The sequence below is a fragment of the Daktulosphaira vitifoliae genome, unplaced genomic scaffold (genome assembly GCF_025091365.1).
Source record: "Daktulosphaira vitifoliae isolate Bord-2020 unplaced genomic scaffold, ASM2509136v1 Scaffold_4, whole genome shotgun sequence".
NCBI lineage: Eukaryota > Metazoa > Arthropoda > Insecta > Hemiptera > Phylloxeridae > Daktulosphaira > Daktulosphaira vitifoliae.
The window spans coordinates 28,143,866-28,162,344 of record NW_026099575.1 but is presented as its reverse complement, the minus strand read 5'-3'; the positions used below and the strand labels follow the sequence as shown (position 1 = coordinate 28,162,344).

At 24.6% G+C, this 18,479-nt stretch overlaps 1 protein-coding gene and 1 long non-coding RNA gene across 2 annotated transcripts in view; both read right to left on the bottom strand.

Moving 5' to 3' along the window:
• Window positions 1–4,615: 4,615 nt before the first annotated feature.
• Window positions 4,616–18,479, bottom strand: part of LOC126903626 (uncharacterized) — a 46,781-nt gene continuing 32,917 nt past the window's right edge. Inside the window, exon 2 of the mRNA XM_050681945.1 lies at window positions 4,616–5,266. Within this exon, the coding sequence (XP_050537902.1) occupies window positions 4,787–5,266 (480 nt within the window). The 3' untranslated portion in view covers window positions 4,616–4,786. The remainder of the gene's footprint in view (window positions 5,267–18,479) is intronic.
• On the bottom strand, window positions 14,493–17,282 carry LOC126903627 (uncharacterized). Its single transcript, XR_007703541.1, has 2 exons — window positions 17,164–17,282; window positions 14,493–14,863 (listed from the first exon to the last, which is right to left on the bottom strand). It is a non-coding gene; the product is annotated as an uncharacterized LOC126903627 (long non-coding RNA).

Sequence of the window (18,479 nt, the reverse complement as noted above, 5' to 3'; positions counted from 1 at the left end):
TTGATAATACGGCCCTGCCTTTAAGACTACTTAAGCTCGAACGAAATAGTACTCTCTTAAATATTCGAATAACATTATTAATCGTTTGATATTAAAAATATCGAAAAAATTTTTTTTACAACGAAAATTATCATTTTTTGTTTCTAAACATTTGTCTTTGTGCCTAAATGTTAGAGATGATTTAAAAATACGAAATCTAATTTAATATATATTTTTACTTGCTAATCATTATTTTTTATTTATGTTGAAAACTCTTTTTCTATATTTTAATTTACACTGTAAATAAACAAATGTGTTGTAAAAAGTAAAAATTAAATTATAGCGTTTTGATTTATTATTTGAAAAAAATCAACATACAAATATAGTTTACCCATGATAAAAATTGATACATTGATTTTTTTTTATTAAATTAGTATTTATTTAAAACAAACTATTATTTTCTTAATTTAGTGTAGGGGCGTTAGTCAAACTGCCATCTACTAGAGTCTTAGTTTATTTGCACATTATTTCTAGAAAGGATACATTGCGGTCTAATGCTAGATGGCGTGTGGTATTCGCAATCATAAACATGGTTATAAAATATATATAAACATGTGCATAGGTTAAAGACGATCGTTTATTATTTAGCAATATAACGAATGAATCTTAATATATCTTAAAAGCAATGTTAACTATATGGACAAAAAATACGGTTAATACAGTGACATATGTTTTTGTTGGTGTTGTCATTTTATTAAACGTTAATTTTTTCCATTAATATGAATCAGGGTTGTTGACACGTTTAACATAAAGTCTATGTAAACCAACTTACAAAACAAAACAAATAAACAATTTAAAACATGTGATTTTTTATGCTATCGTTGTGCTACCGGTGGTTGTTGGTCTTCTCTCTATGTCTGCATTGTTGCCGCTATCTAAGCGCTTTTCAGCTATAAGCTCTCTGGATCTTGCGAACCAGATAGTTTTTGTATTCAATTTGTTGTTAAAGTAAAATATTTGCTATTGTCGCACACTTGTGCCCTCAGTATATCGCCGTTGGGTCTATATATTTTCTAAATTACATCACAGTACAGTTGACAACATATTGTACACGTAGGTCAGCTACTTGCATTTAATTTAAATTGATCCTTTCAATACTCAACATTATCATTTTCATAAAATCCATACTATTTTCAAAGTCTAACTTAATCAATTTGTCAACTGCAACTGCTAATTTTAAGCTTTTTTCAGAAAATCTGTCATTCATGTTTATAATTAAACTATCTAGTACTTTATAATATCCAATATTTTTCAACAGAACAGTTTCCAAAATTTGTATTTGTAAAATCAAAACTAGTAGATGTTACGTGGAAAATTTCTAATGAATTTGGTAAGTTTCTTTTCCTTTTTGATCCTTTAAAGTATATGGCTGAACTGCAATGATTTTCCCTTCATTTCCCTGTCCATGTATATTAGGTTAAGTCAAATTTAATCAGTGCGCATACATCTTTTAATGTTCTTTCAGTTTGTTTATTTGAATTATGTTATTGTTGAGTAATTATGAAATATTTTTATAAGTATAAAAAAGATAATATACGATAGCTTTATATTATATGTTAATGATCAATTCATTTAAGAAACTTATATTAATTTATAAATTAAAAACAAATTATAGTTACCAATTTATATACTTATTTCTAGTTATAATTTTTGTATTTAAATTACTAGTGAACTCTTAGTTATTAAATAGTTTTATTTTTATTGTGGTTTTATCGTTTATTAGATTTTTTTGTGGTAGATTTATAAAATTAATATTGTTGTTATTCAAAAAATGTTATTATTGTTGTGCCTAAAAGGTAAATTTTAATTCAATTGTATAACAAAAAAATATATATATATTTTTATAATTGATCTATATATATATTTAGTATTTATTTGTGTCAATGAGGCAATCTTATTTTGAAATATTTAGTTACCAATATCATTGCAGTTAATTGTTTATTTATTATAGTTCTGTAAAATTGCATTTTATTATCGAATTATTGGTTTTATTATTATTATAAGTTTTAATTAAACATCTATTGTTACCTGACCATTTCACTCCCATGATTAGTGTAGGCGAACCCTCCCTATTCAGAGTACTTGCGTTTTGATCAGAAGATCCTTCCCTTTTCCTATTAAAATATACAGTCCACTCATTCCCTATAAAGAAATTATAGGTGCCGGGGTAAGCGGCATAGTATTTGCAGCCCCCGTCCCAACACCACTTTCTTTGTATTTCAAATCAAATTCTGATTGTTCTACAAATTATACTTAGAAAGTTACTTTATTTTCATTATGATCATAATAATATAAAGTATCATTCAAATTTCTCCATCCACAAGTGCATATAACTAACTTTAACTCATCATCAGTTGGGATTAAAACATTTTCTCATTTTCAGTTGGACGTAAATTCTATAACTTTTCAATTAGCATAATATGTTCCAATATTATTGGAACAGCTTAAATTATAAATTTGGTATAATGTCTTAATTATTGAGAAAGTTAATATTAAATTCATGCTACTTTAATTAACGAAATTAAAATTCAGGAAATATGTAAAACTTTTCAAAGATTTTAATGAAGTGGATTTAGAATTATAAGAATTTTTTATGTGTTGTAGGCAGCACCACATAATTATTTTGAGATATAATATTNTTTATGTGTTGTAGGCAGCACCACATAATTATTTTGAGATATAATATTTTTAAATTGTAAACTGTAGATTATTATAAATTATTTACTTGTAATTCGCATAAAATTAAAATTTGAAATAAATTAAACTTTTGGTTATATTCTTTGTAACATTATTTATTATCAGCAGAAATATATTCCAAATAATTTTATCAAATAGATAAAAATTAAAACAAAAGGTTTATTTAAAGAAAAATAAATTGAGATTTTAAATTAACAAATAATTTTTTATTCTCGAAAAAAAGAATACAAATATTTTTTAGTAATAGGGATATGTCACTTTATACAATTTAGACTCGAGATTTCCAAAATTTGTCTGATGCAACATTTTATATCTAAATCCAAAATCGAAATAAAAAGCCTTGATACCATTTTCAATTATTTCTTGAATATTTGCTTGTTTAGGGTTAATAAATTGCTCATCTAAAATTATATAACTCCTAACACCACATAAGGAATTAATAAAATTAGTAATAATTAATTCTGTTGCATTTTCGTACACAATAATGTGATTATTTTTAAATTCTTTAAGACTATTTTCAAATGTTACTACCTCTAATATTTTTTCAAATTTTTCATTAATTTCATCTTCACTAAGTTCATTTTTTACGGTGATTTCATTAATTGAATTTTTCAATTTCCCAAGATTATTTAGTACAGCCTTTTCTTTATAATTAAAAAACTTAAGAGCGTTAATCATATGGTCTAACAAAGGTTCCAACATGGTTATACTACTCCATACTTCATGTAATCCATTTAATTTGTCCTCATGTTTTATAGAGTTTTCCTTATAGTGATTTGCTGCATTTGAACACTTTTTATAGAGTTGTTCAATAAGACACACATAAATTGAATTTAAGATGATACCACCTTTTTTATATCTCAAATCAAATTTTGAATGTTCTACACCAAATATAGCAAAATCAAATTTTTCTCCATTATAATCAATAAAAAATGTAGTTCTAGTGAATGAACTCCATACAGGACGACGTATAACAGAATCTAACTCATCTTCAGTTGGTACTAAATCTAACTCATCTTTGTTTGGCCCTAAATCTAACACATCGTCAGTTAGCTGTAAATTCAATAACTTTTCAGTTGGCACATTGGAACAGCTTGAATCAGAACTAAAGTATAATATCATAAATATTGAGAAGATTATTATTAAATTCATACTACTTGATATAAAACTAAAATTTGCTAAATGTGTAAAACTTTTCAGTGATTTGAATGAAGTGTATTTAGAGTTAGACTTTTTTATACTGTGTTGGCAGCAGCACATTATTATTTTGCGACCTAATATTAAACTATCAAAATTTATTTAAGTAAATATGATTTTTAATTTTTTTTTTTTTTGTCAATAAAGATATAGACTTTTAGCTTCGATGCGAAGCTGAGAAGGTATTGGTTTTACTATGATGTGTTTTTTTTTTTTTTTTTTTTTTTTTTTTTTTTTTTTTTTTTTTTTNATTATGATCATAATAATATAAAGTATCATTCAAATTTCTCCATCCACAAGTGCATATAACTAACTTTAACTCATCATCAGTTGGGATTAAAACATTTTCTCATTTTCAGTTGGACGTAAATTCTATAACTTTTCAATTAGCATAATATGTTCCAATATTATTGGAACAGCTTAAATTATAAATTTGGTATAATGTCTTAATTATTGAGAAAGTTAATATTAAATTCATGCTACTTTAATTAACGAAATTAAAATTCAGGAAATATGTAAAACTTTTCAAAGATTTTAATGAAGTGGACTTAGAATTATAAGAATTTTTTATGTGTTGTAGGCAGCACCACATAATTATTTTGAGATATAATATTTTTAAATTGTAAACTGTAGATTATTATAAATTATTTACTTGTAATTCGCATAAAATTAAAATTTGAAATAAATTAAACTTCAGAAATATATTCCAAATAATTATATCAAATAGATAAAAATTTAAACAAAAGGTTTATTTAAAGAAAAATAAATTGAGATTTTAAATTAACAAATAATTTTTCATTCTCGAAAAAAAGAACGCAAATATTTTTTAGTCATAGGGATATGTCACTTTATACTATTTAGACTCGAGATTTCTAAGATTTGTCTGATGCAACATTTTATATTCAAATCCAAAATCGAAATAAAAAGCCTTGATACCATTTTCAATTATTTCTTGAATATTTGCTTGGTTAGGGTTAATAAATTGCTCATCTAAAATTATATAACTCCTAACACCACATAAGGAATTAATAAAATTAGTAATAATTAATTCTGTTGCATTTTCGTACACAATAATGTGATTATCTTTAAATTTTTTAAGACTATTTTCAAATGTTACTACCTCTAATATTTTTTCAAATTTTTCATTAATTTCATCTTCACTAAGTTTTTCTTTTACGGTGATTTCATTAATTGAATTTTTCAATTTCCCAAGATTATTTAGTACAGCCTTTTCTTTATAATTAAAAAACTTAAGAGCGTTAATCATATGGTCTAACAAAGGTTCCAACATGGTTATACTACTCCATACTTCATGTAATCCATTTAATTTGTCCTCATGTTTTATAGAGTTTTCCTTATAGTGATTTGCTGCATTTGAACACTTTTTATAGAGTTGTTCAATAAGACACACATAAATTGAATTTAAGATGATACCACCTTTTTTATATCTCAAATCAAATTTTGAATGTTCTACACCATATAAAGCAAAATCATATTTTTCTCCATTATAATCAATATAAAATGAAGTTCTAGTGAATGAACTCCATACAGAACGACGTATAACAGAATCTAACTCATCTTCAGTTGGTACTAAATCTAACTCATCTTTGTTTGGCCCTAAATCTAACACATCGTCAGTTAGCTGTAAATTCAATAACTTTTCAGTTGGCACATTGGAACAGCTTGAATCAGAACTAAAGTATAATATCATAAATATTGAGAAGATTATTATTAAATTCATACTACTTGATATAAAACTAAAATTTGCTAAATGTGTAAAACTTTTCAGTGATTTGAATGAAGTGTATTTAGAGTTAGACTTTTTTATACTGTGTTGGCAGCAGCACATTATTATTTTGCGACCTAATATTAAACTATCAAAATTTATTTAAGTAAATATGATTTTTAATTTTTTTTTTTTTTGTCAATAAAGATATAGACTTTTAGCTTCGATGCGAAGCTGAGAAGGTATTGGTTTTACTATGATGTGTTTTTTTTTTNGAACTACTTAAATTATTGTTACACAAAGCTGAATAAATTTTATATTCCTTAGGATAATAAATTATACGCTTGTTTATCTTGTATTAAAATTTAAATATGAATTGGATATAGTTTTCAATTATTCACCCTTTATAATTTCTTTTAAACAATTAAGTAATTTGATTAATTATCTAAAGAATTAAATAGAACTTAGAAATAGGAACTTTGTATAAATTAAAGACTAGTTATTTTAGCCAATATAAAAATTAATTTTTATTTAAATAATATATTTATGAGCCAGAATATTTTATTTGCACGAATGATAAAAGCTGCACTATAATAATACAATAAAATATTACAAAAACCATTAACGAAATTAAAATTCACTAAATATGCAATACTTTACAAAGATTTTAATGAANACATTTAGAGTTAAATTACTTTTCGATAAACTATAATAGAATGTTTGATAACTTATAATTGTATTAAACGTTATTACATTTTTTAAATTTAACGTTTATAGGTAAATAAAATCATTATTATAGACAGTTAAATAAGGAAACTGGAGGCTATCTTTTAGAAATATATATTTATATTAAAATGTTTTAACAAGTATTGTTTCACGTTATTAATAATATAAAAATGTTTCATATTTATTGATATCACGCATTTCTCTTATTACAAATAATGTATACTACATTTTTGTGCACCTGGGTGTAGAAAGTATTATTATACTTGACACGTCGTGTATTAAATGTCAAATTTTACATTATATTAATTTTTAGACTAGATTTCAATGAGATTTTTTAATTTTAGCTATCCTTCATACATATCTAAATTTAATCCAAAATTGATATGAAAAACCTCGATGCTATCATCAATTATTTATTGAATATTTTTTTGGTCGGGAATTATAAATTTCTCATCTATAATTTTTCTACTTCTAACACCACATAAAGAGTTAATAAAATTAATGATAATTGATTCGCTATAATTTTCAAAAACGTGTCTATATTTAAATTCCTTGAAATTGAAATACATTAGGTGTTTATACAAAAAATACTACCTTGGTTTGATCATTTTTCACAAAGTTATTGAAGTTTTATTTACTAAAATAACGTTGATTTTTTACTCAGAAATTATATTTTTTTGTTCAATTTTGACAGTTATTTGCAAAATGAAGATAGATTGACGGGACGAATTTTTTTTTTTTAACTTATAGTACATAATGTTAGCTTTAATTTAACATATGTAAAGGACGCAGAATTTTCCGATAATTTTCAAAAGTTAAGATGAAAAAGTTATACTTTTTATACGTAAGTTTCAAGTTTTTAACGCCTCCTGTATAAGAGGAAATTACCCGATTTAATAAAAAGTATGTCGGATTGTAATAGGTATATAAAATGTATTTAGAAACAAAAATTTGTGTTGATCTATACATTTTTCAAAATGTTATTGCAATTTAAAGCTGAAAATTTAAAATAAAAAATTTTAACATAAAAATAGAATGTTTTTTAACTACGGCAGCCGTTTGCCCGTAGAAAATAAGTCGTCGGGACAATTTTCTTTTTTTTTAATTTATAGTTTGTGACATTTGATTTATTTTGAAAATGTTTAAAGGACGCACTATTTCCAGAACAATTTCAAAAATTAATTTGAAAAAGACGAGTTTTGTAAAAAAGTTGCTATTTTGAATCCTCTCTTGTGGGTAATGGATCAGATTTTCAAAAAAATGTTATCAAATGAAAGGAAAATATCTAAGGTTCAAATATAATATATGTTATGACAATTCTTAGAAAAAAAAAAATGTCGAAACTTACAGATTTTAAAAATTATAATTTTTTTAGGTGATTATCAACATTTACGTGGAAAAAGGGAAAATGTTTTAATTTTTGAGGCTAATGTCTTCAACTAGATATGATTTGTAATTTTTTGTTGTATTTTTGAAAGATATCGGTCCAGTGAGAAATGAGAAAAAGTATTGACAGACACAAAAAAAAAAATCATAGTAAAATTAATAGCTTCGCATCGAAGCTAATAGTTATATTTTTTTTAAATATAAGAATATACTATAATTATAAAAATTTAAGTGTTGAATTCACGGGGTAATTTATTAATAAGAGTCACTCGATTTCTCTTAAAATAACAACTATTATAAAAATCTGATTTGCCATTTTCAGTTTTAGTTTCATATATTTTTTATAAATATTAATAATTGATAATTTAATCTTATGTATTATTCTAATTTTTATATAATGACAACTGTGAAAACAATTCATAAGTTTCTTTTGCAAATAAATCAAAGTATTTACTCATATATTCTGCAAAGCTTTCCTTATATTCTAAACTAGCCGACTTAGAATCTTTGTAACTTTTGTCATACGAAAACTTGTGAGGAATTTTCTTTGAATAAATACATAAATTTTTTGAAGAATTATGCATATCCTTAAATGATTTTTTTAATTTATCATTCAAATCATTTGCAATATTATCACCATCAGGTAATGGCATATTTATTATGGACAATAGTTTCGAAAAAAATAGATCACCATCACTTATTTTATCTTTTCCTTCAGGAAATAACCTTTTAAAAAAACATGCATAATTAAAAAGTTTACCTACCAATTCTTTATATTCCTGAATTTTCTTAAGGAGCAAATCCTTTATTTTTAAGGTCATTGTTCTTTCTTGTGTTATTATGTCTTTATCATAGATCATCTTATAACCATTTGTCATGTATGACAAAATTCGATTACAAAACTTAATTTGTTTCCAACATTTACACCTTATGAATTTAAAAATTAAGTCTACTTTATATTCATAATTGCTTGAATTAACATGCAAATATTGTGACAAACGTAGTTTATCAGGCTTTTCAACTAATGGCATATTATTCTGGAATATATATTTTTTGTAGGCGATATTATCAAAGATGTTATTAACTGTATAAATTTGCTTGTTTTGGATATTTCCACATTTAACTTTTATACTCTTAAATTGATACCATATATCCACATTCACAAGCATTTTATTAAGAATTTCAATTTTTTCATTTTGACTTAATTTGATTAATACAAAATATGAAGGTAATGATTGAATTAAAATAATGATTAATGCAAAACAATAGTTTAAAAAATACATATTTTGCACAAAAAAAATTGTAAATAAATAATATAAAATTTTTATAAATTAATACCAATGTGCACTAAAATAACACACAATACTTATATTGATATTTATGTATAATGAATTGCCATTTTTTAATTGTCTTTTGTTATTTCTTTTAAGTAGGAATATAAATAATTTATAAACACAATGCAATGTTAGGCCAACTGTACAATTTTTATTTATCTTTCATAATTTATTCATTTATATTTTAAAAATAATTACTTGAAAATACGTTATTTATAACAGATATTCTATTACGTCGTCTTGTTAAACAATGAAGTACTATACAAATTTAACAAAAATAATGTTTAAAGATATAAGCAATGCAATTTAAAAAAAAAAAACAAAATTTTTTTTTATTATTACAAACTAATTTAGTTAATAATAATAAAACTTAATTTAATTTAAAAAACTTAATTATTAATTATAATAAGTTTTATCTCAAAAGCAAATTCTCCTAAATAAAAAATATCAGATTCGTTATTTTGACCCAGGCTTTAGACAAGACAACAAGACCTCCACGCCTCCCGGCTCCTCAACATCTGCTCCAACATGGGCCCAACTCGGAACTTAGACCCTAGTCGGGACTCCAAAGTGATAAAATAAAAAAAAAGTTCTAATTGATAAATCGAGAAATATAAAAAACTAAAATAATCAAAAATGATTTTTGGTTGAAGTGCTAAAGGATATATCCATGTTTGCAGTTGAGTTCTGACGTTTCGGACTTATTGCAGAGTCCATCTTCAGAGTGATGGTTGCTAGTCGGTGGCTGCAACTATACTGGCGGCTTATCTTGATAACAGTCTGCTTTTATAAAATTGATAACATCTGGTTTTTGACTAATGTAGTTTACCGTATCCGGGTTTTTGACTAATGTTGTTGACAACATTTCGATTTTTGACTAACGTTATTTACGGCATTCTTGACATTTCGGTCTTCCTTTCCTACACCGGCAATTATTTGTTATGTTGATTGTAGCCTCTTCGTATATTGAATTATTTTCAGTGTTGTTGGTTGGTTGTTCTTTTTGTCTGGTATATGATAGGTCACCAAGTTTTGCTGATTTTCCATCCATCTTCTCTGTTGAAATTTGCCGAAAATTATCTGAATCTACTTTATAATAGCTGAACATGCCAAACATGCCAAAAACAGAGGGCATGACATACAATTCCATAAAATAAAAATACTAAATAAAGAAACTCATTTTGGCAAACGGATGTACAAGGAAGCAATAGAAATCGAAAAATAGACTTCAACCAAAAATCATTTTTGATTATTTTAGTTTTTTATACTTCTCGATTTTTCAATTAGAATATTTTTTTTATTTTAACACTTAAACGGGTGTCAGCTTTATTATATTAATGGCAACATACGTGTTCAACTCACTTATAAAAAAAAAAAAACAGTAGCACAGTGGGGTCGAGGCACAGTATGGATGTGGCATAGTTGGGACAAGTGTATGATGATATCTGACGGTGATTTAAATCACTAACAGTTGAATTTTTTTTTTTAAATCACTATTTATTTTTTTTGCATTTTTATTATAATAAATAATTTTAATAGAAATCATAATTATTATTACTAAGTAACTTTTGATTTATAAAAAGGTTCTACAATTGAAATATTCAGAATTTAATAAATTTTAATGATTTCCTGTAACTAAAAAACCAAACAAAAGGTTGTTAAACAAATCTACTCAATTGAGTGTACAATGAAATTTGATTATAATTGTAAAAATTAATTGTTAAATTCAGGTGAAACTAAAAATCATTTTTTTTTTTAAATTTTAGCTAGGTCAATTTTATTTGAACTAAGTAATTTTTTGTGTGCAATTTTCACCATGAAGACAATCTATAGTTCGAATTTTTTTTTTTTTTTCATAGTAAAATATATTACATAAGTTTAAAACCCATCTAAATAATAGAGAAATACCTAATGTATCTATAAAAATATTTTGTTTTACTAAAAAAAGTTTAAAAACATTGAAAATTACCAATTTTTAAAATTGAAAATGTTTTGGGGCTTTCCCCTAATTATGAGAAACGAGGAAAATTTTTCAATTTTTGAGGGTAATCTCTGCGACCAGATTCAATTTGTGATCTTCTGATGTATTGATCATCAATTCTGAAAGCTGAGAATAAGTGGTAATAGACACACATAAAAAAAAATAACATAGTAAAATATCTTCTCAGCTTTGCATCGAATCTAATACAATGATTAATTTCAGATATAAGACCTAAATTTATAAATAATTTTATTTATGTGTGTATATAACAAGAGTAGTCTACAATTTTTTTTTTACAAATTTATACTTAAGTAATTTTAACACATGTATTGTTGAATCTGTAAAAAAAGGACAAATACTAATTTATTTTATATACAAAATTCCAATTTTTATTTTTTAATGAAAATAAGTATTAAATATGTAATACAAACGTCTTTTGTTTTACAGTTTAGTTAGTAAAATCTTATGAAGAATAATAAAAAAGAAATAGCGTTGAATAATAAAATTATTGTGACATTGGTCTTTCTAAGGAATAAAGTTTTTCAAATTAGAAAATTTAATATACATCTTATTTACTTAATACTATGAGAATTTAATAGAATAATTTTGTTAATTTAATTGTGTTCTGTTTAAGTTTATCCATTTCATAATATCGTGAAAACACAAATTTTGAAGATTTAAACGAATTGTTTTAAATACATAATTATTTATACAAGATTCTATTTTTGAATTTTTATTTCAAAATAAAGTATTTTAATGATGAATTTTTAAACTATAAAATAATAGAATATTATAATTTGGATAAAGAATATCGTATGTTTTATAAATCTAAATGAAGTCTCAATTAACATAAATTTCTTAATGTAGCAATATTTCAAATTATTTTAAAACGAAAATTTATGTTCAACAATAAATTAACGTTTTACAATATACTAAATGAAAATGAAATTATCTAAACAAATCAGTTACTAAAGATTGTATGAACAGCTTATATTTAAATATATTAATCTGAAAATAATACAACCATTTTATTTACTAATAACTTATTTACTTATTTATATAATTTTTAAAATTTAACACTATAAAAAACATTTTATTTTGTCAGAAATTAAAACGATTTTTGTAGTTCTTATTGAATAAAAAAATATTTCTATACTAAAATATGATTAAAATCTTTTACATTTTTTTTATATTAAGAATATTCCAAGAAAATTTATGTATACAACGTGTACAAGCCGATCGCGATTGGAGTTGGTTAGACAATGAATCCGTCGAAAACAATGGTTTTGTGGGTTTTTTCAAAAAAGTATTTGTAAAATATACAGAAACTCAACCAAACGAGTATCAGAAGAAAGCACTAATTAACAGGTCGTACAAATATATTTTTTTATTGGGGTATTATGGAGCATTGGCTACTTCAACATTCCATACAGTTAATAGTGAATGGAGAGAAATTCATACAAAAATCCTAGAGGGTGTGCGAGGTATATATTTTTTCACAAAAGAATTAAATATTATTGTACCCAAACTAGAAGATATACATAATGAATTAATACGTTGTTGTCAAAAAGAAACTTATTCCATAGGTAAACTTAACGATATAAATCTACTTGTTTTAGAAGTACTTCCTATTAAATATGAAAAAAAATATATAAACGATGCTGTATTATACTATAAAATTGAATGGGATTCGTTCCGGTCAGTAGTAGAACATAATAAAGAATTATTAAAATATTGGCCTCCTCATAATTCCAGTGTGAAGAAATTGGACGATGATGTAGCAGCTTTAAAAAGTATTTGTAATGGAATAGCAAAAGAATTTGTTTAAACGGGGGAGTATTAAAAAATTAATATAAAATTGAATTGAATTTGTTAACTTTGGTAAACTATGTTTTAAACAGTATTTTTGTGATTGTATTTTATTGTTGGAAATATATGGTAATTTTGCCAAGTGATTATTTTTATTTTACTCATTATTTTAATAATAAAATACATTCATTTAAACAAGTTTATACATAACATTATTAATATTCTCTTAAAACTAAAAATCAATAAAACAATATTTTAAAAGATAAATATTAAAATAAATCAAATTTGTATAACATGTACATATATAACAATTTTTCTGACAACTAGAAAACAATGAATGGCCAATACCGGCTGTTAATAATGGCAACTGGTGTCTAGAACGGATGTCAATTCACCTCAGCTAAGCCGTCAAAGAATTCAAATTTAAAACTAGCGCGTGTCACCACACTACTTTTCCATAATCCCCCTTTTTCAACAGGCTTTTAAATCATTTAGTTTTTGTACTCTAAATTTTGATCTTGCAATTATGGACCAATGTTTTCAAGATCAAATGAAATGAAATACAAATTTGATGACTAGGGTTAAATTAAAAAAAATTAATAATTAAGTAGTTAACCCAGTAATTAAAAAAAAAAATTGGATTATAAAAATACTTTAAAAGGGAAATCGATTTGAATATCCCTAATAAATTATTATAGGGAAATTATTTTGTATATAGAAATTCCATATACAAATTAAAAAAAAAACCACTTCCCAATTTCATTTTTATTTAAAAAACCTCATAAGTAATATACTTATTTGAATGAGATCTAAAATTTCTAATACATTTTATTTATTATGTTTATCTTTAACTATTTCAATAAAAAATATGTAATTATTTATTCACACTCATGACTTGACGTCGAAAAACAACAATATTTTCAAATGGTATAAGTGTGATATAAAAAAATATATGTGTTATTTTAAATTATTTTTGAAAACTTTGTCATTGATAGGTTAACATGTTATAAAATACTACAAAACAAGTTCGAAAATATTACTATATTTTTCTGAAATGCAAGAAGTTCATCTTGTCTCGTTTTCCCTTATGGTAAATTTATAGAACTTTTCTGGATTAAAATTTAATAAATTTCATTTGTCTTAATATGAAAATTAAAAGAATCAAAAATTTTGAGTTATGTCACTATTTTTGACGATAGGTGATTTATATTGTCGTCATAAAGCTAAAAAAATATAAAAAAAAAAAAGATATTGTTAACCTTAAAAAAACAAAATTGATACCCTTATATAGTATAAGAGATGCATATAAAAGTACTTCATGATTGATAAAAACCTTAACAAAAAAAAAATTTTAAAAAATATTAATATAATTTTTAGTTTTTGATTAATTATGTGATTTTACTTATCAACCTATTTTCATTAATATTAGTTTGTTTTAAAAAAAATTCGAGTAATTTTAAAAAATACATAATTTTAGAAAATTTGAAAAGGTTTTCTTGCACCTGATTATACTATACATATTTTTATTGCATACAATAATACTAGCACTTTGTGTTGTTTTATATTTTATAAAAAATTTACCATTATTGCACAAAAATTATCTCTAATGTATTTAAATATTTTATTACGATTTTGTATTAGATCTTGGTTTTAAATTTAATAGCACATTAGACACATCAAAATAGTGTGTAAAGCGTTTAAGGTACTCGAATTTTAGACTACCTTCTAATTTAAAACTTAATTTTTCTTTGAAAATTTTATATTCTTCATTGGTCCTGCCAATTCTTGAATATGGTGCTATTGTTCGGAGAGCTCATTCTTTATCTTTTTCAAATTGAAAGAGTGCAACAGACATTTTTACCGTATGCTGGATTTATATCGAATATTCAACATGTTCCTCATGATTATACTGCCATTGCAAGCAAACTCAATTTGACATCGCTAGCGGATCGTAGAATTGATTCTGACCTAAAGTTTTTAAATGAATTGGTGAATGTTTACCATACTCAACTTATCTTTTGTCATTTATTAATTTTAAAGTTCTATAGAGAATTTCACGTTCCTATTTTCAATTGTTCGACCCAATTAGTTCTACTAATAATTTAAGAAATGAGCCGTCCAGACAAATTTTAAATAGTGCCAATATGGACCCTTATATGTTATTTTATTAACCCTAGTGTTATATCATACTATGTGTATCTTAAAATATGATTAATTTTGTATATTTTATGTCATATTAATTTGCACTAATATTTTAAATGAATTGTTTAAACTTATATTATATTTTAAGAAATTGTTAAACAACCTGTGATTGTAAAAAGAATTATGCATATTAATTTTATAAATAAACAAATAAATGTTACGATCTTGATTATTTTTTCAAACTTCACATAAATAAAATTTGAATTTAAAAAATTTACAAAAAATTGTATTTTCGATATTGTTTATGGCAGGATTTATAAATAATTGATCTTGTATTTGATAATTCTTAACACCACATAAGCAGTTAATAAAATTAGTGATAAATGGATCGCTATATTTATCAACAGAATGTGAATATTTAAACTCCTTAAGATCATCACTAAATGTTACCACTTCGATAATATGATCAAATATTTCAGCTTCACTGAGCTTGTTTTCTACAGTGATTTCTTTAATCGATTTTTTCAGTTTTTTAAGATTATCTTGCACAGCTTTTTATTTATAATTAAAAAACTTAAGGGCATTTATCATATGTTCTAATAAAGGTTCCAACATATACTATGTTTAAAACATAGTACTTGTTTGAACGCAGCGCCCGGTGGTATTCACGCGGGTTCGTTAACGTTCGTGGTTTTGTTTTGTCTTAAATTTTTTAGCTATGTCGAAGATAAATAATAAGGTGAGTGGACTGTATGTTTGAATGTAGAATGAATTTCACAAGATATAATTATAACTATTAAATGTTTTATACAAGAAATATACACCAATGTGGACAGGGGGAACACTTAATACTAATGCCACTAAGGCGATGATATAAACAAATAATTATAATTATACAAGTTAGTCTTAGAAAGATAAATGAACAAGCTTTATACTATCTGCTAAATGAAACGGCTGATGATAATGTTGAATATTGAAAGGATCAATTGAAGTCGAATACAAGTAGCTGACCAAAGTGTACAATATGCTGCCAACGGTATTGTGATGTATCTCAGAAAATATATAGACCCAACGGCGATAAACTGAGCGCACAGGGTACGACAGTCGCAAAAGTGATATTTTCTTTTTACAGTAAAACGAATACAAAACTACTGGCTCGCAAACGCCATAGAGCTTATAGCAGAAGAAGCGTTAAGATGGCGGCGTCAATGGTAACATAGAGAGAAAACCGACAACAACTCGATGTAACACAACGATAACATGAATAATCAAAAACACATTTTCTTGACAGCATAATTCGATCGATGTGTATCCAACAGTACTTATTATTTCTTGTTGCACCATTTGTTGTCTCCCACTACCTAACTAATTATGCAAAAAATGAGCCACTTAGGCGTCTTATGTCTAATGCCAATGTTGACCCTAATTTTTCATTTTAATTTTTGTATTTTTCTTTTTGTTTAATAATTAATTTCATTTTAATTTTGTATTTCTATCTTTGCGTTTAATAATTAATTTACATATTTTTAGTATATATCTTTGTCTATGTTACGATTACCTAATTTATGTACTTGTATTGTTTGTAAAAAAGGCTTCTACCCGTGAAATTATAAAATAAATAAATAAACATGGTTATACTTCTCCATACGTTGGTTTTGTTAACCTAACTTTAGTTGGCTTTAAATTCAATAACTCTTCAGATAGCATATTGGAACGGATTGAATCACAAATTAGGTATAACATCAAAAATATTGAGATAATTAATATAAAATTAATACAACTTGATTTAATAAAATTAAAATTCGCTAAATATGTAAAACTATGAATGATTTTAATGAAGTTGATTGCCATCATTTCTTACCCATTAAATTAAACGTGTGATACACATATTATTCTTAACATATTTTCCTTGAATTATTAAAATTAATTTTACTTCAATTTATCTTATTGAAATATTTTGAACCACATAAATTAATTAACACACATTTAAAATAATTTATTATAATCATATTGTCATGTTATTCGTTTTATTTTCGACTACTTTAGTAAAATAATATTATTATTTTAGACAAGACAGCGATTTTATAAAACTCACATTATATTCTAAAAAACAAAAAAGTACTTACTTTTCCTGGTGGCAATCGATATAATAAAATTTTTGTTTGGAAATGTACAATTTAGTGTTTGGTTGGGTTTAAGCAATATAGCGTCAAATCAATTACCTACTCAATCGGTTGTATCTTAATATACGCTACACTTTAATGATACTATAAATAAACTAACACATACACACATATGCATTTATAACATTTTATCTAATGTAAGTATAACATGATAAAAAGTAACTGTAAAATCGAAAAAAAATTTTAGCAATCATATTAAATGTAATGCAACTCGAAAAATATTTGTTTAAATGGAAAAATAAAAAAAACATTTTTTGTTTATAATTGTCTTTTAAACAACTTTTGTACGAAATTTTTTGTTGTAAGTTAAATATTTTTTGAGAAAATTAAAGAAGCTCATATTTTGAACTATTGCAAGGCTGTAAAAAAAAGCTCAATTCCAATCAATGAGGACTTTTAGTATGTCATTATACATATCTTAATTCAACTTTTTAAAAAAAAAAATTTGGTTGGGAATTTTTTCAGCCATTTGCCAAACTTCTTCGTTGACTGGCCTAATATATTATATAGTATATAAAATATTCTTTCATCGGGTATTATTTTATGACAATAAATAAGTTATTATAAATTATTTATTGGGATATTTGAGATATTTATTATTATAATAAATATACCAGTCAACCCCATAAAACTACATAAAATTTTGTATTGTGTGATATTTATATTTAGTTAATTGCAGCCGCTGGCCATTCCATAGTTTATAGTTTTTATTGTTTTATTTCTTTTTCACCTTGCGATCTAGTTATGTATTATCGGATTCTATACACTGAAATTTAATAAAAAATAGAACGGTAGCACAGTGGGGTCGCGGCATAGTGGAGACATTGCATAGTTGGGTCCAGATAGATTTAATCTGACAGTGATTAAAATCACTATCATAAGAAACGCTTCGATGCAAATCNTAGTTATGTATTATCGGATTCTATACACTGAAATTTAATAAAAAAAACTATAATTTAAAATTGTTATTACTTGTTATCTTTGTATAATATTTATCAAATAGGATCACAAACTTTGAATTTATATAACAATGTTTGAGGTTGTATATTAATAATAAAGAGTATTTGATTTTAGCTTCGATGCGAAGCGGAGAAGGTATTAATTTTACTAAGATGTGTTTTTTTTTTTTTTTTTGTGTCTGTTGCCACTTTTTCTCAGCTCTCACTGGACCGATTTCTTTCAAAAATACGTCAAAAGATCACAAATCGTATCTAGTTGAAGACATTACCCTTAAAAATTGAAAAAAATTCCCTCGTTCC